Genomic DNA, 20,928 nt, shown 5'->3' on the forward strand with positions numbered 1-20,928 from the left:
AAGCATAGTAGATCACCACTGCTAAACATAGAAGGAAACTGTCTTCCGAACCCATGAAGCCTCTATGAAGATACCACCGGTGACAAACTGTCGAAAGCCATAGCCTTCAACGCATCTCCTGCACCATACCACTTCAACTGCTTCTTGCTCCTGGCCGACTACTTCTTGTCCTTGGTGTCTTTTCTCCTGAGGTGTCTTTTCTCCTAAACTTCATCTTCTGCTCTTGCTCTTTACCTCATATAGGCAAAGACACAATCCTGTACTGTGTCCTGCACTTCCTTTTCACTTTCCTCATGTTGAAGCTTTTGATGTGACTCTCATGAGACAACCACGAGCTCGCCCCCTTAGGAAAGTTGGCGATTGTCCCGACCAAAGCAACCACGGACTCGCCTCCTTGAGAAAGTCGACGATGTGTCCCGGCAACAGAACCTTGTAAACCGGCCTTCAGATAAAGCAAAGGGCGGTGGAACAAACATTTGCACATAAAACACTTCAACACCATTGAGGACCTAGAAAAGGAAAACAAACAGGGGGAGCTAGAGTGCTCCTGCAAATAGTACACGGACACCGATTGGCCCCAAATCGCAGTGGCGCCCCTTGCGGTATTTCTTTAATTGATTATAAGAGCTTTGATTACAATATAAGGCTGGGAACTCAGCCGTCCCAGTAGAACTTTTGAAGCCTGCAAAGAACCTGCATCTGGCTTCTTGTCCACACGGCCTCCACAAACAAGTCCAGCCATTGTTCACATCAAAAGACTCTTCTCACATTGAGTCTGCATACAGAAGTTTTCTCCCATGATCAAGGCTGCCACAACCATCCATAGCCTCTCACACTATGAACAGCATCACACCCTGACACATCCAGTGCTTCTGCATCACAACACAGACTCCCGAACTGTCTCTCAAAAGAGTATCACAGCACAGCATACCATACAGTTGACACACCTGTACAAACCCTCTCTACCATCCAAGGGTACTATCCATCTCTGTCATGGATTCCCTGTCCCTTGTCCTATCAGTAGCAAGGCTGTACCAAACATGTGTCCACTCCTGTACCTTCTGCCTGCATGTGACCTATCTCCTGGAGAAACCCAAAAACATGTCTCTTTGAGAAAACCTACGACCTGTTTCCACATGAAACCCTTAGGCCTGTTCCCCTTTGAAACTTCTGTCCTGTTTCCATACATCTAGTTACCTGTTCCCTCATGAAACATCTGGCAACATAGAGATGTCCATAACTGTTGTTCCCACTGTTCCTTTCTAGCAGGAAGAACACAATCTGCTCCATGAGCACGCAGCCATGCGAGCTTGCATCACTTCCATGCCAAGAAACATAACCAAATAACCTTGTACTTGCAGCCAAAGACCCAAGCACATAGCTGAATTTGCGACCAAACAAAAACAGCCCATAAACTGTCCCAAAACAGTCCTGAATCAAAGCATAGAAAGGCTGAAAGTTCCATCTGATGAACGCCATCGTCATGATGTCAATGTTCATGGAAAAACAGCACTTGCTTTCTGTAGAAACACAGTGTCCTCCAAAAAGCACACGCCTGCAGCCACCTTTCCGAACAGGTCAACATCAGCAGCCACCCGTACCCAATAGTGTGCAACTACCACCTGTATTAGCTGTCGTACAGCAGCCGCCTGTACCAGCTGTACCTGCCCGTACACCTGTGCATGCAGTCGTACAGCTGTACCTGCAATCGTACAGCTGTACTTGCAATCGTACACCTGCCTGTATGCGCCTGTACCTGCACAACCAAATCTGGCCAGCGCCGCCTGTAGCAGAACTGTCCAACGCCAGTTTCTGTCCTGTCCGTACAGCTGTCCGTACAGACCTGCCTGCGCCGCCTGTACCAGCAACAGCCTGATATGCGCAGCCTGTACCTGCAGCAAACATGCAGTCGACCCACTTCTCCTCCCTTCCACGCTATGAGAAGTTGCACGCCTCCCAAAAAGCAAGAGAGAGAAGCAAGAGAGAGACCAGAGCCTCCAAAAGTGGAGTAATCTCTAAAAATTGCCTTGGGGTCTCTCAAGGCTTTGAAACCTTCATAACTTTAATTTTTCCCCACCAAAGGTTATAAAACCTTTCACACATGGGGTTATCCACACATGGGGTTATCCACACATGGGCTTCCATCTTCACTCCAACCTGATGCCATTCACACTGTCCACCATGTCCCCGTGCACATCTGCATCTTGTCCAGAGAAAAACACAGGTTCATGACACCACCCTTATAGTGTGTACAAGCCCATAAGTTATAGTACATAGTACACTTAGTACTTTTAATGTACTAAGTGCACTATGTGTACTAGTGCAATATACATGTGTGATAGTGGAGTCACACACTCATGCTATTCCCATGAGTTGACTTATCCCCACAACTCTCTCTCTCTCCCTTGTTGTTTCTCTGTGTATGTCTCCCACATGAATTAACCTAACCCTAATTCTTCTCTCTCCCACACAAACGGCGCTCTGCAAGTACAAGCGACGTCCCACTCTACAGCAGTAACAGACGACGGCCGAATCCCTCCACATCGACCACAACAGGAACAGGCAAAAGCCTTCACTCCAGGAGCACAGAAAACACTTTACACACCCCCTCTCCAGCAAGAAGCCAAGACAGCCCTCTCTCCAAGACCACAAGTGAACTCCTATTCGATTTGAGTTGGAGCTACACACTATTACGCAGGGCTGTTCGATTCGAATGCTCACACGCACCATGGGTTCACACACACATACTCATAGGGCACACGTATAGGGACACACGTACATATAGCTCTCAATACCAACAAACCCCCTTCGGAGCAAGAGTGGGTGTTCTCTGAGAAACCTTCAATAGTTAATGGTGATTTGGGCTCAAGACTGCAATCATGTGATATGAAAGAACACAATGATGCCAACACCTAAAACTCATGTCAAGCATGATATGAGAACTTGAACACACGACAGCCTACATCTTCTATTGCCGTAGATGTTTATGATTCCTCTTCATTTTCACCTCCTCCTCCTACTAGATTTGCATGTATCTATGCTTGATCTCAAGCCAACTTTTTGAAGCACCTGTCCTCCGTGTGACTGAGCCAACTTCTTGAAGCACCTATCCTCAGTGTGACGACCGAGCCAACTTCTTGAAGCACCTGTCCTCCGTGTATTTGAATGGTCTGCCTTCTTTCTTTGCTTTCATCTTTGAGGCTTTGTCTGCAGAAGTTGTATTTGAATGGTCTGCCTTCTTTCTTTGCTTTCATCTTTGAGGCTTTGTCTGCTTCCATTGAGGCTTCATTCAATTCCTTTGCACGGCAGTCCTCATCTATGAGCACTGCAGTCATCTCTTCAAACCCCATCTCTCAGGCCACCCTTAACACTGTTAGGGAGTGCTGTCATTTTTGTCCTCCCAAGCTGAAAGCTTATGGGTTTCCTCTTTTGCTTCAGGCTTCTTCTCGGTCACATACTCCACCCTAAATTAAGAGTTGTCGGATTTTTGTTTGGCAAGTAGGGAAGTTCGAGCCGGTGAATTTATGGACTACCATGTCGTTTCTAGTGATATCCATGGTGCTTGCAGAAGGTTCAATTTGAAAAACTACCGAATTTTTTACGCAGGGGGCTATTTTTTGCAAAACCCCAAATTTTTGTGAGTGCAGGAGATCGAATGTGATGATTTCTGAAAATCCCTAGATGTTCTGTTGACGTGGCATTTTGCAAGTGCTGCTAGCTCAGGCAGGAGGAGGCATAGCTGAGCAGTGCTGCAGGTGCAGCAGTAGGAGCAGAAGGCGGCAGCGAAGCTGAGCGACGATGCAGGTGTGACAGCAAGAGCAAAAGGCAACGGCAAAGCTGAGCAGCGCTGCAAGTATAGCAGCAAAAGATTGTTGCAGCAGTTGTCAACAGCAACAGCAACAGCAACACGGCAGTTGTCAGCAAGTCATTGGCAACGACCAGGGGCAACAGTGACAAGTCATTGATGGCGGCGAGCAGAGACAGCTCCAAGAGACAGCTCCAGCAGTACAGCTCGGCAACGGTAGTGGCTGATGTAGCGAGGACAAAGAGCCTAGCTCCAGCCGTACAGCTCGGCAACGGTAGTGGCTGATGTAGCGAGGACAAAGAGCCTAACCTAGCTCTGATACCAATTGTTGGTATTACGATTGCAAGATCAAGCTAAGCTAAGGTGATGGAAAATATTCATTGCATGTGTGCGCGCACTGCGTAGGGAGATAGAAAGAGAGGATATTGCATCAACGATGATTAAATTCATTTTCTTCAGAAGTACATTGCTTTTATAGCCTTAGAGGATCATCTACCTCATAGACTCACATTAAATGTATACTTATCGCCTGTTTGTCGGGTGTAAGCCCGGTGATATTCACACAATTGTTAATATCCGAACTTATGAAGATCGAAGTGTTTGCCCCAATCAACGTTAGAAGTCATCTCTTGTCTAGATTTATACACCAGGGTTGTGGGTGTGCCCGCCCTTATCAGGTGCTTTATCATTTTTCCTCACTCCCCGCATTTTTCCCTTATTTTTTCCCATTTTTCTGTGGCTTGGGAGGCAGCCCATTTGCTGGCCGACTGCTGAACTGGTCCACGACTCCATGCCAGAGCTGGCCGACTGCTGATGATCTGGCCGACTGGATGTGATGCTGGTCGTGGAGTTCTCAGGGCCAATCGGCTGCCTACAACAGGCCGACTGCTGATGTGGGGGCATATAAATAGGCCCCCAGCCCCATACCACTCATTGTACCAATACCGGGATTTTCTTGTGTATATCACAGCAGAGTTACACGCCTACATCTCTCTCTCTCTTGTGCTGTTTTTCTACATGCGTTTTTTGCTCTTGTATTCCCAGATCTGGTCATCATCTCCGCTGCGTATTCTAACATGGTATCAGAGCCTAGGCTCTAGATAGTTCTTGGGATTTGTGTGAGCAAGAGGGGGACTGCTGTGTTGTTGATTGGTGGACTGTTTTGGGCTGATTGGGAAGAGAAGGTGCAAGAGGAAGGCGGGCTGATTTGCTGGACAGCCACTTGCAGGTATTAGTTCTTCTTTGTTCCCACCCACCCACCCTTTTCAGAGTACATCCCCGCAATCGCAGATCTGTTTGAGATGGCCAAGAGACATGTGAAGATCCCGACATCCCCACGTTCTCGGTGGACCGTCAGTTGGACGGGAGCAACTACGGCATATGGAAGGTCATGATGGAATCTATTCTGGATTCGTCGTTGTTGGTGTTCCACGGCCGGAAGTAGAGGAAGGGGAGTTACCGTCAACCTGAAAGGACCGGGAGGCTCAGACACAGATGTGGGATCGTGTCAACGCCAGGGTTCGTTCGTTTATTTTCCTCAACTGCACACCGCAGGTAATCAATCATGTAAAGCATATGACGCTGGCCAGAGGTACATGGCAGCATTTGGCCTCACTTTACAACAGGGTATTGTTGGGGTAAAGGCGTTATGCCCACCCTTATAGTGTGTACAAGCCCATAAGTTATAGTACATAGTACACTTAGTACTTTTAATGTACTAAGTGCACTATGTGTACTAGTGCAATATACATGTGTGATAGGGGAGTCACACACTCATGCCTCATGAGTTGACTTATCCCCACAACTCTCTCTCTCTCTCTCTCCCTTGCTTCTCTGTGTATGTCTCCCATGAATGAACTCTAACCCTAATTCTGTATTCTCCCATCAACTGGTATCAGAGCCTTCAGTTCCTTCGAGGAGAAAGAAGTAGGATTTTCTTCAGGTGTTGCTGAGGGCAAGCAAGCTGCAGCTACTCACTAGCGCAGTTCAGAGGAGTCAGCCAGGTAGTAGCGCAGTTCAGAGGAGGCATCCCGGCAGTAGTGCAGCAGCAGGAGCCGAAGCAGGTTGACTGACGCCCAAGACAAGGCAGGGGCTGCTGTGGCAACCTCTGATGACAGTCACATCAGAAGAGGAGCCCGTCGACTTCAGGCGTGTAGAAGGCGCACGGCGAAGCAAAGCGTAAGCAGCTACGTGAGCGACTCTAATCGTGTAGGCGCTAGGCGAATACGTCAGGCGGGCGTTAAGCGAAGGCGAAGCTGGAGGCGAGCTTGTAAGCGGGTGTGTAAAAGCATCATTGGTATACGCGGGTGTGTATACGCAGGCGGAGAAGGCTGCGTATCACAACCGACGACACACACAACAACCGCAGGGGGCCCTTTCGCTCGCTTGGGAACTGGTGGCTGACGCAGTCGATGCCTTCGAGTCATTGCTGTGGTGGCTGAAGCAATCGCCTTCGAACAGCCCACGCAGCCCAACCAACCAGGCTGCCCCAACCAACCAGGCTGCCCAGGATAATCCACGCAGCCAGCCCACGTGGCTGCCCAGGCTGCCCACAGCCAGCACACAGGGCTGCCCAGCTACTCCAGAAGCTGCCCAGCACCGAAGTCGCCGCCACCACCGCCTCCATCTCAGCCTGCAAGTCAAGAAACTCAGAAAAATCAGAAATTTCAGAGGTATTTGCCTTCAATATTTTGGAAATTTCTTATCAATTCAAGCAATTGAGCAGGTACAGGTGCCCAATTGCTCAATTTTTGAGCAAAATTGGCAAAATTGGGTGACATTGGTCACAATCAGGATAAATTTGCAGGACATTGGTCACAATCAGGATCAATTTGCAGGAAATTGAATGTCGAAATTTGGGGCTTTTGATGTAATTGTGCAATTAAGCACTCATACATGCTGTATGATGTGAAAAATCGCACATTTGGGCAAAATTGCAGCAAATTGCAGTGCAAATCAAGGGGCTTTTGTGCCGATTTGGTTGATTTGCATGCAGGCAATCGCATTTGATGCTGTGGAAAATGTGTTGATGCCTTACAAGCACTCAATGTGCCTGTAAATCAAGGGGCTTTCATGTATTTGATGTATATGTGGCCAGGGGGAAGCATCGTGAACACTCTGGATGCCTTCATGTGCGTCAATGTACCATGTATGATCAGAAATTGATCTTAAATCAAGGGGCTTTTCAAGTTTTCATGCTTGTTGAGCTTGGCAAAGCAGCAGGCAAGACATTTATGCCTTGAATCCTCAAAAATCAGCTTGCAGTCAAGGGGCTTTTGCCCAATTTCTGTTCGGGACTGTTTTATGCAGTGTACAGGACTGTAAAAGTCTGATTTTCACTCATTTGGACAGCCAAGAGAGCATTTATTGCTATTGTACCTGCTGGTACAGATTTGGCACAGCTTTGTGCATGTTTTGGCATGGCTGTACACTGTTTTGAGTGACCAAAAGGTTCAATTTCAGCTGCTGAACTTGCCGGTACAGGTTTGGTACATCATTGGTGAGCACTTAGTACTGCTGTACAGTACTTTGGAAGGGCAAAAGAGCACATTTAAGGTGCTGTCCAAAATCTGCAGCAACCAGATTTTGGTGTTTTCATCACATAAAGTGGGAGAAAAGTTGCATTCTTGCTTCCGCAGTGGGAGATAAACCTTGGGAGAAAAACTGTGAGCACTTTGTGTGCTTTTGGTGTAGTGTTTGCACATTTTGCAGGGAGTCAGGCATTTACAGGTTGCATTTTGCTATGGCAACCACAGGTGAGAGCTCTTCATTGCTTCACATCAAGAAGCTTGAAGGCTCGCATAATTATGATATTTGGCAAACCCAGTGCTACAATGTGTTGCTCCAGAAAAAGCAGCACAAGCCTATCAAAGAAAGGGGTGTAATGCCCGCTTCTCTTACTGCTGAAGAGTGGGAAGATATGGATGAGCTGGCAAGATCTACTATCATGTTGTCTGTGTCAGATTCATTACTTTTCAGCATTCGTGAAGAGAAGACAGCTTGGGGAATGTGGCAGAGATTGCAGGACTTGTATGCCCAACAAAGTGCCTCAAGCAAAGTGTATTGGTTGAAGAAACTCATAGGTCTTCAGATGAAGGAAGGGGCTTCTATGACAGCCCATCTAAATGAGTTTAATGGTATTGTCAGCCAAGTTATAAATCAAAAGTTGGCAATGGACGATGAGTTCAAAGCCACTTTTCTGTTATGCACTTTGCCAGAGAGTTGGGACACATTCAGGACAGCCACTAGCAATTCGAATGCTATGCTGTCATATGCAGATGTTGAGGGTGCTCTTCTTCAAGAAGAGATGAACAGGAAAAACAACTCTGTTGGAAAGTCCAATGCAATGAATGCACGTGGGAGATCCCAACAAAGGGGGAAAAGCCAAGAAAGGGGAAGGAGCAAGTCTCGCTCCAAAAAGGATTTGGAATGCCATTATTGTGGCAAGAAGGGACACATTAAAAAGCAATGCTACAAATGGAAAAATGATCAAAAAGAAAAGGGAAAAGGCAAAGACAAAGAGAAGGATGAAGCCAAAGATGTAAAGCCAAAGGTCAAAAGTGGAGTCAAGATTGAAGAAATCAATGTGTCACATGCAGGTGGCAGTGAGGATGAGGTCCTCTTTACGTCTTCACTTGATGCCCATTCACTTCTTACAGGTGGTCATGGTATGCACTCATGGATCATTGATTCAGGTGCCTCCTTTCATGTCACAGGTTGCAGAGACTTGTTTGTCAGGTATACTGCTGGCAATGAAGGAGTGGTTTATTTGGGTGATAACCATGCATGCAAGATTCTTGGCAAAGGTGATGTAAGGCTTGTATTTTCAGATGGCTCACAGCTTATGCTCCATGATGTCAGGCATGTGCCTGAGATCAAGAAGAATCTACTTTCTACTGGACAGCTTGATGATGCTGATTATGTTACCACATTTGGTCGTGGAAAGTGGAAAATTAGTAAGGGCTCACTGGTTGTTGCCAGAGGCTCTAAGGTGGACACTCTTTACTTCATGCATGCAGGTGTTTGTCACCATGCTAATGTAAATGCAACCGAGCTGCCGGAAATTTCTATGTGGCATAGCCGGTTGGGACACATGAGTGTCAAGGGAATGGAGCAATTGTCTCGTTTGGGTTACTTGCCTTCTCTAAAGTTTTCAAGTTTTCAGTTTTGTGAGCATTGTATATATGGTAGGCAACTACAGTGCCCCCACAAGAAAGCTCTTGGACAGAAAGATGCTCAGTTAGAGCTTGTGCATACAGATGTATGTGAGATGCCTCAGCTTTCTTTGGGAGGGGCAAAATACTTTGTGTCTTTTATTGATGATGCCACACGCAAGGTGTGGGTTTATCCTCTTCGTTTGAAGAGTGATACATTCTCAGTGTTTGAGAAGTTTGTTGCTCTTGTTGAGAATCAAACTGGCAAAACACTGAAGGCTTTGCGTTCCGACAATGGTGGAGAGTACATGTCCAAACAGTTTCAGGACTTTTGTGATGCTAAAGGCATCAAGAGGGAGCTGAAGCTGTTATGACAGCCGTTCACCTTATAAACAGGTCACCTAACACGAGGCTTGGTGGGAAAGTGCCAGAAGAAGTATGGACAGGGAAGCCTCCGTCATACAAGCACTTGAGAGTGTTTGGTTGCGTTGCGTACGTGCACATACGCAGGGAAATGCGCACCAAACTTGATCCTAAGTCTCACAAATGCATATTCCTAGGATATGGTGACAGAGGTGAAATGGGGTATAGACTTTGGGATCCCATGAATAGAAAGATCATACGCAGCAATGATGTCATTTTTGATGAAACATGCATGTATAAGGAGCCTGCAAGGCAACAGGAGCATGGCAGAGTCATCTTTGATGATGATGGACATCATGGACAACAACAAAGGGCTGTAAATCAGCCATTACAGCAGGAAAACCAGCCCTTAAATGGTGCTGAAAATGGTCCAAATGGACAGCCAGAGATGGCAGAAGATATCCCTATGGATATACCACAGTTAGAGGAGATACCGGGCATGATATTTCAGCCTTATGGCATGGAACAGGAGCCGCCAATTGGTGATATGCAGGCTGGACAGCAACCTGCAAATGATGGTCATTGGGTACGGAGGTCCACAAGACCCTCCAGAGCCCCTGACAGGTTTGTTCCAGGGGTTGACTACTTGATGCTCACTGACTGTGGGGAGCCCTCATGTTATAAAGAGGCTTTACAAAGGGCAGACAAGGTTCTATGGGAGCGTGCCATGAAGTCAGAGATGGATTCTCTGCATAAAAATGGAACTTGGAAGTTGGTGCATTTGCCTGCAGGCAAGAAGGTTTTGCCATGCAAGTGGGTTTACAGGCTCAAAGTTGCACCAGATGCAAAGCCAAGATACAAAGCCAGGTTAGTGGCTAAGGGCTTCAAGCAGGAATATGGTGTGGACTTTGAGGAGATCTTCTCTCCAGTGGTCAAAATGACCACACTTAGAGCTGTGTTGGCTTTGGTTGCGCATGATGATCTGGACTTGATTCAGATGGATGTGAAGACTGCTTTTCTTCACGGTGATCTCCATGAGGAGATATATATGCAGCAGCCAGAGGGTTATGCAGTGAGTGGAAAGGAGAAGCTTGTATGCAAGCTGAAAAAGAGTCTTTATGGACTCAAACAGGCACCAAGGGAATGGTATCATAAATTTGATACATTCATGAAATCTCAGAAATTCAGGAGAAGTGACATAGATCACTGCTTGTACACCAAGAAAGCTTTTGGATGGCAGTCTATTGATTCTCATCTTGTATGTTGATGATATGTTGATTGCCGGGAAATCTCGTAAGGAGATGGATACCTTGAAGCAGAGGCTGCATCAAACCTTTGATATGAAGGATTTGGGTGATGCAAATCACATTTTGGGTATGCGGATACTTCGGGACAGAAATCAGCATGTGTTGTATTTGTCTCAGAAGGAATACATTGGCAAAGTCTTGCAGAGGTTCAATATGGACGGGGGGAAGAAAGCTAGTACTCCTTTGCCTCCATATGTGAAACTCAGTGCTATGGACAGCCCACAGTCAGATAGAGACAGGGCTGATATGGCCAAGATTCCGTATGCTTCAGCTTGTGGCAGTCTCATGTATGCCATGGTTGCTACTAGGCCGGACATTGCATTTGCAGTGGGAGTGGTTTCTAGGTACATGGCCAATCCTGGCAAGAAGCATTGGGAAGCAGTGAAAGGTGTCATGAGATACCTGAAGGGCACACAGGATATGTGCATTTGCTTTGGCAAACAGGATGCATTAGTGCATGGTTACACGGATTCGGATTATGCCGGTCATCCAGATAACCGGAAGTCTACTACCGGTTATGTATTTACATTCACAGGAGGTGCTGTGTCATGGATATCCAGGATGCAGAAGTGCACTGCCTTATCTACTACAGAGGCCGAGTATATTGCAGCCACAGAGGCTTGCAAGGAGGCATTATGGCTATCTCGGTTAGTGGTTGATTTGGGTTATACAGGGGATATTCCATTGTTGCATTGTGACAGTCAGAGTGCCATTCAGTTGGCAAAGAACCCTGTTTTTCATGCAAAGACGAAGCATGTGGATGTGAAGTATCACTTCATCAGAGAGGTGATAGAGAACAAGCAAATTCAGCTTGTTAAGATTCATACGGATGACAACCCGGCTGATCTGTTGACAAAGAGTTTGCCTCCGGAGCGGTTTGCTCATTGCAGACACTTGATGGGCATTGGATGAGGCCAGTTTCAGCCTTGATATGGCCTTGTATATTATCATGTACATGCTGATTTTTTCTTTTCCTTTACTTAAGGGCACTTTGCCTTTAAGTGGGAGGTTGTTGGGGTAAAGGCGTTATGCCCACCCTTATAGTGTGTACAAGCCCATAAGTTATAGTACATAGTACACTTAGTACTTTTAATGTACTAAGTGCACTATGTGTACTAGTGCAATATACATGTGTGACAGGGGAGTCACACACTCATGCCTCATGAGTTGACTTATCCCCACAACTCTCTCTCTCTCTCTCTCCCTTGCTTCTCTGTGTATGTCTCCCATGAATGAACTCTAACCCTAATTCTGTATTCTCCCATCAGGTATCGCCCATGAAGAGGATTTTCTTGGAAATACAAATACGGGTTATGAGCCCTGCAAAGTCGTCGACAATGCGGGAGCATATTAACAAGCTGCAAGCTCTTCAGCAGGAAGTTCTTCAGGCTGGGAAGAAGATATCGTTAGAGGACATGGCCATAACGTTGCTGTCACATTTTCCCTCCTCGTACTCAGCATTTTACTCATCTTTGATTACTAGTGGCAGGCTCAGCACCATCACGTGGGAGGAGCTTGTGCCCATGGTCCTGGACCAGGAGGAACGATTCACGAACCCTCCTCAGGGTGGAGGTTCGGAGGCCTTAACTGGCCAACGGTCGAAAGGCCGTAACTCGGGCAAAGGGAAAGCTTCATCGGAGAAGTCTTCTGAGAAGAAGTCTGACGCTGACCGCGAGAAACTGAAGGCAGAGAGGACCTGCAATGATTGTGGCGAGAAAGGCCACTATTGGAGGCAGTGTCCCAAGCGGAAGACCGAGAAGGGTGAAGATTCCTCAACAGCAATCATGAAGACTCCGACTTTTATGCACCTGGAGGTGGTGGACACTGATGTTTCATTTCCTTCAGGCAAGGTGGAGATTGGAGGATTCTCCGCTACGGATACTCGGGAGTGGATTCTAGATAGTGGTGCCACCAGGCACGTGACTCCTTCCCATTCCGGTTTACAGGATCTCTGTAGGCTTTCTGGTCACATTCTTACTAGGGATACGTCCACTATCCCAGTTCACAGTGAGGGCAGGATGGAGATAGTTCCCGATGGCACAGGGGGGAGCATTCCTCCCAGGTGTTGTATGTTCCGGCACTTGGTTTTCATCTGTTGTCAGTGCATCAAGTTTGCAAGACTGGCGTACGGGTGGAGTTTGATGAGCATTTTGTTGCTCTCCGGGACAAAGCAACAAGTCAAGTGGTTTGGGAAGGTGGAGTGGAGAATGGAGTTTACAGGCTTTCAGCACTCTCTCCCAGGTCCTCAAGTTTGTGATGAGTGGCAGTCTAGTAATGGCCACTTAAGTGTGGATACGCTGCAGATGCGGGCTTTCCGGGACTAGATGGAGGATAGCTTGCCAGTAGATGGCAGCAGTTGGCAGGAACTTTCCAATACTGATGTTGGTAGTTCTTGTGTTCGTCAGTCAGAGGAAGCTGAACAGGTCACTTATGCTCTGATGTCTCGTAGTATTCAAAACAAAGAACCTCCAGTAGTTGAGGAAGTTCTTTCCACGGGCACGGGCAATTTTGCCATGGGAAAATCTTCTAACGGGGGAATTACTCTAACAAGTCAAAGTCTAAACATTAGGGGAAGGTTGAGGTCTATAGGGGCCCTTTAAGATGCCATGTGATTAAAAGGTTATTAAGGAAAAGGGCCAATCGTGTGATGCCATGTATACAAAAATATTGGGTGATTGACAAGTTTCAGAAGGCCTTGCGTGGTCTTTAGGAGGTTTCTAGGACTTGTTTATGCACCGTAACAGGTGTTGATCCTTGTGAGCAGTGTGATGCCTTTTTGACTCAGAAGCTGTATGGTTCATGGATCTGGTTGATGGACACCAGATTGGACGGGAGCTTCCTGATGAGGCGGTTGAGCTCGTGGTTGCAGATGACTCTTTGGGAGGCAAGATTGCGTTTCCTGTGGTTTCTGCGGCATGCAAAGGATCAGGGACTCTTGTACACAGGAGGGGGATTGTTGGATGGAGTCTGACTCCACGGTTGGAGTGACTCGGTTTGGGGAGGAGATCCGGACACAAGGAGATCTACTTCAGGCCCAGGAGCAGTTTTACAGAGTAGTCGGAGACAGTCATCTTTTGCCTTGTCGAGAATAGAGGCAGAGTACCGCGCTGTTTGTGATGTTGCTTGTGAGGTGGTGAGGATGCAGAGGTTGCATGGCAGGTTTGGGCTTCCACTGGAGGAACCCATGGTCATCCAGAGGCACTTTGTTCGTGAACAGATCGTTGCTGATGACATCTTGCTAGAGTTCTGTTCGACGGAGGATAGTATGGTGGACCTCTTCACGAAGTCGCTCTCTCAGGATTTGGTCAGGCGGCACCCCAGCTCCCTGTGGTTGGTTACACAACCAGGAACTGAGAGGGGGTGTTAGAAGTCATCTCCTGTCTAGATTTATACACCAGGGCCTTTGTTGTGGGTGTGCCTGCCCTTATCACGTGTTTTATCATTTTTCCTCACTCCCCGCATTTTTCCCTTATTTTTTCCCATTTTTCTGTGGCTTGGGAGGCAGCCCATTTGCTGGCCGACTGCTGAACTGGTCCACGACTCCATGCCAGAGCTGGCCAACTGCTGATGATCTGGCCGACTGGATGTGATGCTGGTCGTGGAGTTCTCAGGGCCAGTCGGCTGCCTACAGCAGGCCGACTACTGATGTGCGGGCATATAAATAGGCCCCCAGCCCCATACCACTCATTGTACCAATACCGGGATTTTCTTGTGTATATCAGAGCAGAGTTAAACGCCTACATCTCTCTCTCTCTTGTGCTGTTTTTCTGCATGCGTTTTTTGCTCGTGTTCCCAGATCTGGTCATCATCTCCGCTGCGTATTCTGACAGAAACATCGCCTCCTGCACTAGCTTGACCACTCCTTCAACCTTGGAAATGCCTTTCAGAATGGCAACGACATACTAGATCTCAGTGACGACAACGACAGGGCACTGGGGCAACGATGGATGAGCCAGCACAGCACCAACTGCCAAGTAGCAGCAGCCTTCTCTCCCCTCATGCTACACAAATCCATCGGCAGATTTCAGCAACCATTTCAGCTCTCTTCCTTGACAGAGCACACATGTGGAGATAATTTCTCCTCTCTTCCAAGCCTTCAACAACAAAAGTTATATTCTTAATTGTCTTTAATGACCTCAGCATCTAAAATGATCCTTGCTTGTACTCTTGAGCTATAGGCGCTTGTAGAACACATGCGCCTATGTGCTAGGGTTTTCGAGAGACAAAATGAAGCGATGGAATCACACATCAGCACACACAAGAGTCCTAAAAGATTGCTCTCTATTATGTACAAGAAAGAGGATGTGGCTCAAAATGAAGATGTCAAATCACAGCCCTGTGACCTTTTGTACACTCCTGGCTAGCACTTTGCCTACAGAGAAAGGCTCTGTCAATGCTAAGGATAGCAGCTGCTACCCACGTATATATACTTGTACCCGACTGCCACTGCCACTTCATCAGCACCACGTCACCACCGCCCAAAGATTCTCCACTGAGTGCACACAGCAACTGTTAAGAATCTCTTAGAGTCCTAGCTGAAAACTTCCTCTGTTTATGCCTATAGCCTGATGCAATGAAGCACCTTGGGTATGTGCTCGACCCAAGAAATGAAAAAAGCTGAGATGTGCACGCATGCATCTCCTTCACACTCATCGTCCAATTCTAAAGAAGCCTCCTCTTCGGACTACTCCGGTTTTAAAAAAGCCTCCTCCTTGGATTGCTCCTCCAAGGTCCTTGGACAATCCTTCGCGATGTGCTCGGTGGGGTCATAGTAAAAGCACTCTCCAGTAGCCATCTTGGCATGATGCTCTTCAAGGGTGAGGCGAGTCACCAAGACTCCCCCACTTGCCTTGTCCTTCCCATCCTTGGCTTTGGACTGGCTACCCTTGTCTTTGCCTTTCTATTGCACCTATTGTTGGGTCCCGGACTTGGAACTCATCGCTCAACGTGCTCCGACCGCCAGATGGTCCTTGGGAGCATGAGCAAAAACTTCTAGAAACGAGCAAAATAGTCGGTTATTAATTCACCATGTTTCTGCATAAAACGCTCCCACTGTTTCTTCAATTCACATTGGTAATCTACAAGAATAAACTCTTTCAAGACCACCTTGTACTGGTAATCTACGAATTCAAATAGTGAGCTACACACACTGAGGAAGAAACCAACCGCCTCCGCCTCTCCTTCCACACATATTGGCAAGTGACTGAGGACACCCTTTGCCAAAAAGGATATCCAATTGCAAGTCGTAGAGGCCCGCATCACTCACCCTTCACGCCCACCCTCTAGGCTAGTACCAACAATAGTCGAGCACAAAGTCAATGCATTGATGGACTCCACCATGGAGCTACCTTGCCTTGCCACTCCTTCGCAAAACCCCAACCAAATCCTCGACCTCCAACACCGTGCCCTCTGCCTTAACCTCCTCCAACACGACATTTTCATCGGACGACCCCATCTCCCACCATCTCCCAGCAAGCATGGAGTGGTGCCTAAGGTGGTCTTCCCACTACAAGAGAGTGGCACCCGTCAAAGCCATACCCACCAAATGGAGCTAAAAAATGTATAAACCACCTACTGCCAATGTGGCAGCCATCTCGCGGCGGGTCCAATCGGTGAAGCGACTTCTCTGTCCATCTTCTCGTTGAGCTTGAGAGGCTTCATAAGGTTCAATAATTGAGCTCATCCCTCACGAGGCATGGAGAAAGAACTCGGCAAACCGGCAACCCCCTGACATCAAGCCGATGAAGATAAGCATGAACTGTCCGGAGAATCCGGTAAAGGCTCCGCGAAGGAGACCGTCGATGACGCGAATGACATCTGCCAACTACACGCAAGTGTATGATGATGGCTACCGGACTGGGAGCAAAGCTCATCTAGTACATCCTTGCCTGCATCATCCAAAGAAGTGAAAAATCCTCCTCCAAAAGATTTGCCACTTCGTCCTCGGAATCATCCAACACTTGCTCCAAAGCACGGGCCCTTATAGATTCCAGATCCAGAATACTAGGTGCCTGAGGTGCCAACCCCATCTTGTCGAGACAGACAGATATAGCATCCATTTAAGCCGCATGTATGTCCATGGATGCCTTCATGCTGAGAAACAAATCAGTGAGTTGTGAATCCATGACAAATATTAAGTGATCAAGGACCAAGTGAGGGATTTCAACACTGCACGATGATGTACAGATTGGGTGGGGTAGGGAAGCATAGTATAGCCCAATTAACCTAGGTGCAATGAACCCAGATATTCACTTTTCCCAAACCCAAACTCGTGCACTCTTGGAATGTAAGTGCTCTACTCTATCCAAGCAATCAACGAGCATGGGTGCCAAAAAAGGAAAAAGAATTGCAGGTCCCCTAGGCTCTGATACCAATTGTAGAGCACTTACATGCTAGGGTTTTCCAAAGAGAGAAAGAAGAGTGCAGCACAATCACACATACAACACACAAGAGTACTAAATGCTTGCTTTGTATTATGTACAAGAAATAAGTAATACAAGTGAAATTCAAGTACGAGATGTGGCTCAGAATGGAGATAGCAAATCATAGCCATGTAACCTACTATACACTCTTGGCTAGCACTTTGCCTACACAGTAACGCTCTGTGAAGTCCAACACATAGGAAAGCATATGAATATGATGATTTATCTACCCGAACTGCCACTTCATCAACACCATGTCACCACCGCCATGTCATCACTGCCACATGGCAATGTCACATGTCACCCTCTACCTATCGGCTACTATCTGATGTCTGGCTGTGTCCTGCATAGTCGTAGGTGTCACAACACCACCGTTTCTTTTCTTGCATGGGATCAAAGCCTCTACATTGCCCACTACTCCATTTCAAGAAGTTTTCCACCAAAAATCTGAAAAAATGACACAATCACAAACACTCTCTCTATCCAGATTTGGAGAGTTTTCTATTCTTTAGCCAATAGCAGTTGCAAAGTTGCACTAGAGATAGGGCAGATGCTCTCCTTACCAAGGCAGCCTCAAGAGTTCAGTCCTGGTACTCACACGATACAAAGTCTCTTCCATAACTAGCATGCTGGTTAAAGGATGGCTGTACACTTGGCCGTCTCTTTCCACCATGATCCCCTGCTCACTCATATCTTATGGCCGTGATCTCTCCAATTTAAGGACTTGTATCAGTGCCAAATAATCTCTATCAAACCAAGCCCGAGCCCAGTTTGTGCACATACATCCAGTCGGAGGGTAGTCTCCATAGCATGATGATAAGCCATGCTGATCAGCCTACACATCTAGACTACCTACGTGCATCCAATCTGGCCCCTCCAAGCAGCTTTGCCTGGCTTTTGGTTGCCTCACACAAGCCCTAACTGGCAACAATATTTGCCAACTTACCTGGCTGTGTGCACGTATCAGACTGCCCACCCAGCCATCCTGTTGGCTGCTAACTGATGCCCACCATTGGTCACTCTGTCGCATGTACGGATGTGGACATACTTAACCCTCTATTTTGGCTATGAATTAGGAGCATTTTTAAGGCATTAACCAGCTATTTTATGGGATTTTTGGGTATTTGTTGTCAAGGACTTGGGTGACGGCAGTCGGATACAAGTAGAGGCAGATCCATGAGCCTATAAATAGGCTAGAGCAGTTCATTGTTTAGTTATCTGATCCCTCATAGGTAGGACAAATCATAGGCATAAGGGATTCCTTTTGGAGGCCATGATTGCCTAGGTAGGATCTATGTACATATTGATACATATATACAGAAAACATTGTTAGTGCAACATATCTCTCCCAGGTATGGGCAGATCCATGAGCCTATAAATAGGCTAGAGCAGTTCATTGTTTAGTTATCTGATCCCTCATAGGTGGGACAGGTCATAGGCATAGGAGATTCCTTTTGGAGGCCATGATTGGCTAGGATCTATGTACATATTGATACATATATACAGAAAACATTGTTACAGCAACATATCTCTCTCTTCTCTCTAGTCATATTTGCATTTTTGCATAGTTCTTACAGGCAGTTCTTCCGCATGTCACACACTCCTTAGCAACCGCCTAGATGTTGCCCACAACTGTTGTCCTATTGGTCGGCCTACCGTAAGGTTTGCCCCAAGTGTATGCAGCATTGCATTGAGATTTGCAGCTCAAGTTTACTATGCCATGGGAGTTAGGACCAGCTTTTGAAAAGTCCACGTAGGTAAACAAAGGTGCTTCTCAACACATTAGAAGAAGACTATATCCAAGAAACCATGTTAAGCTACAAGCCTGCGAACACGTCAACCACAATGTAAAACAAAAAGGAAAATTCATTTTCAAGAACAGGTATATCATAAAGTAAGTCATCAAGGAAAGTAGTAAAGACTTACACGTCTGCAAACTTTGAAGATCCTTCTCCCCTGAACACCAGCAAACGCTCCCATCCAGCTGGAGCTAATGGAATATCAGGTTTATCAATTGCCCACAGGAGGCTTGTGTCTTGTGACAAGTCTGATGGGTCGTTACAAGAAGCATGGGGGCGCCAAGTGGAGGTACGGCTACAAAAGAAGGGATTCTCTGTAACAACTTGTCGGATTTCTTCATACATCTCCTTGGTAGGAATCAACCTCCATTTCAGGCATGAAGAGCACTGCACACAAAACGCCTTGATCGTAGGCAATATTCGACCAGAGGCATCATCCAAGTTACCATCATCTCTGTCTGTACTACTTCTGCAGATCGGCTCGCGCATGGCTTCTGGTGCAACAGCATAACCAATTCGTGCAGCTTCTCCAGATAGTTCCATTCTGACCATGGCCTCCTGGCTACTTTTCCATTGTGCATTCTCCACTTGCGGGAAGGAGGAGGTGGTTGAAGGGCAACTCGTCAAAAGACCCCTCATGGTAAAAGCTGGTGTCTGGTTTTGCACGTTTCCAAGCTAAATGCTTTACATTGGAGACCCCTGTGCCATCATTTCAGAATCTACGGTCCAACACAGATATGAGCCCTCCCCACAGGGCATTAAGTTGCTGCTAGGGTTCCAGATCTAGTTGAGAGAAGGAATTTGCTTTACTGATCCATGACAAACATCCCGAACCAAGTGTGAAGCAATACCTTATCACTGAGCACCAGGGGTCAAAATCTTGTAGTTGCAAAACTCTCAGGCTCAATTCTAACTTCAGATAATCCACATTTCGGAGACGTGGTTCAAGAGTCTATGGTCCAATACAGTCTTAAAGAATGAGCCATCTCCACAGGGATGGGTTAAGTTGCTAAAAGGGAGCCAGATCCAGTCTAGATGAGCGATGTGCTTCAGTGGTCCGTGAACTGAGTGTGAAGCAGTACACTGCCAATGGTCACTGAATGCCTCGTGTCTGAAACACCGGACCAGTTTAAGTCACGAAACCCTTCATGGTTTTTACCCGAAGGCAAAATCATACGAGGCTAAACACTGATGGCATGCTTTGGGACGGAGCAGTACTCACAAGATTTTGAAGCTGCAAACCCTAAAAATGTAACCCAAAATGTGAGATTAAAGTGCTTTGCATTGTTGAAGCCACAGTAACAAGCTCTTGAAGATGCAAGCCAAGCAGCTAAGAGATAGGAGCACACGCAGGCACAATTACAAGCTCTTGAAGAGAGAGCTTTGGATGAAGGCCAGAGATAAAAGCTCTTGAAATTGCGAATCCTAAACCCTAAACACCACATTTGCAGGTAATGGGCTGCTGTTCCCTTACAATATCGGGTCTATCTTAGATCGGAAGCGGCAAAGGTCTGGTTGTCTCAAGGTTTTCCACCTCCTCTTCTCACATTGATGATCCTTTGCTCTGGGCTAACCATGAGCATGGTAGGCCCTATAATGTCCAAAATGCTAGGTCCTACCATGAGCATGGTAAATGCTAGGTCCTACCATGAGCATGGTGGGACCACCTCTATTTTAAGAGGCATTTCACATTAAGAGGATTCCTCCATGGCTTTTCAAACACTGTGACCCCACCAAAGTTTATCGTGGGCGAGAAAATAATCCATGACCAGCAAAGCAGGCGATCAAATTTCATTGTTTTGAGGAGGCCAAATCTTTACAAATCTTGATGCAAGAAAATCCTTTTCATAAGTCTTGGTACCATCACTAGTTATTCCTCTCCTTCAAGGTTGCATATTGTGCGGACCACTTTCCAAAAGCACTTTTTTTTTTTTTTGGAGAAAGGGAGAGGAGGGGGTTGTTACACTTTCAGGGGTGCTTCAAACTCAAAAATTTTATCTATTACATGGAGCCTAGTTCTAACACCTTTGCAAGATGGAATAATTCAAGCTCTTAAAGGATCCTAGCATGAAGTTCACA

General features: G+C 46.7%; 1 protein-coding gene across 4 annotated transcripts in view; it reads right to left on the reverse strand.

Moving 5' to 3' along the window:
- LOC147620929 (putative methyl-CpG-binding domain protein 12) overlaps positions 1-20,420 on the reverse strand; it is a 47,354-nt gene extending 26,934 nt beyond the window's left edge. For 3 of the 4 annotated variants that reach the window (XR_015270029.1, XR_015270030.1, XM_086825201.1), the window contains exon 1: positions 18,977-20,420. Coding sequence is in view for 2 of the 4 variants with exons in the window: in XM_086825201.1 (XP_086681327.1) it covers positions 18,977-19,488 (512 nt within the window). In the remaining 2 variants the exon portion in view is untranslated. The remainder of the gene's footprint in view (positions 1-18,976) is intronic. The other variant, XM_086825202.1, reaches the window with a different exon arrangement.
- Positions 20,421-20,928: the final 508 nt, after the last annotated feature.

The sequence above is a fragment of the Cibotium barometz genome, chromosome 31 (assembly GCF_041138505.1).
Source record: "Cibotium barometz isolate CiBa-2024 chromosome 31, ASM4113850v1, whole genome shotgun sequence".
Lineage (NCBI taxonomy): Eukaryota > Viridiplantae > Streptophyta > Polypodiopsida > Cyatheales > Cibotiaceae > Cibotium > Cibotium barometz.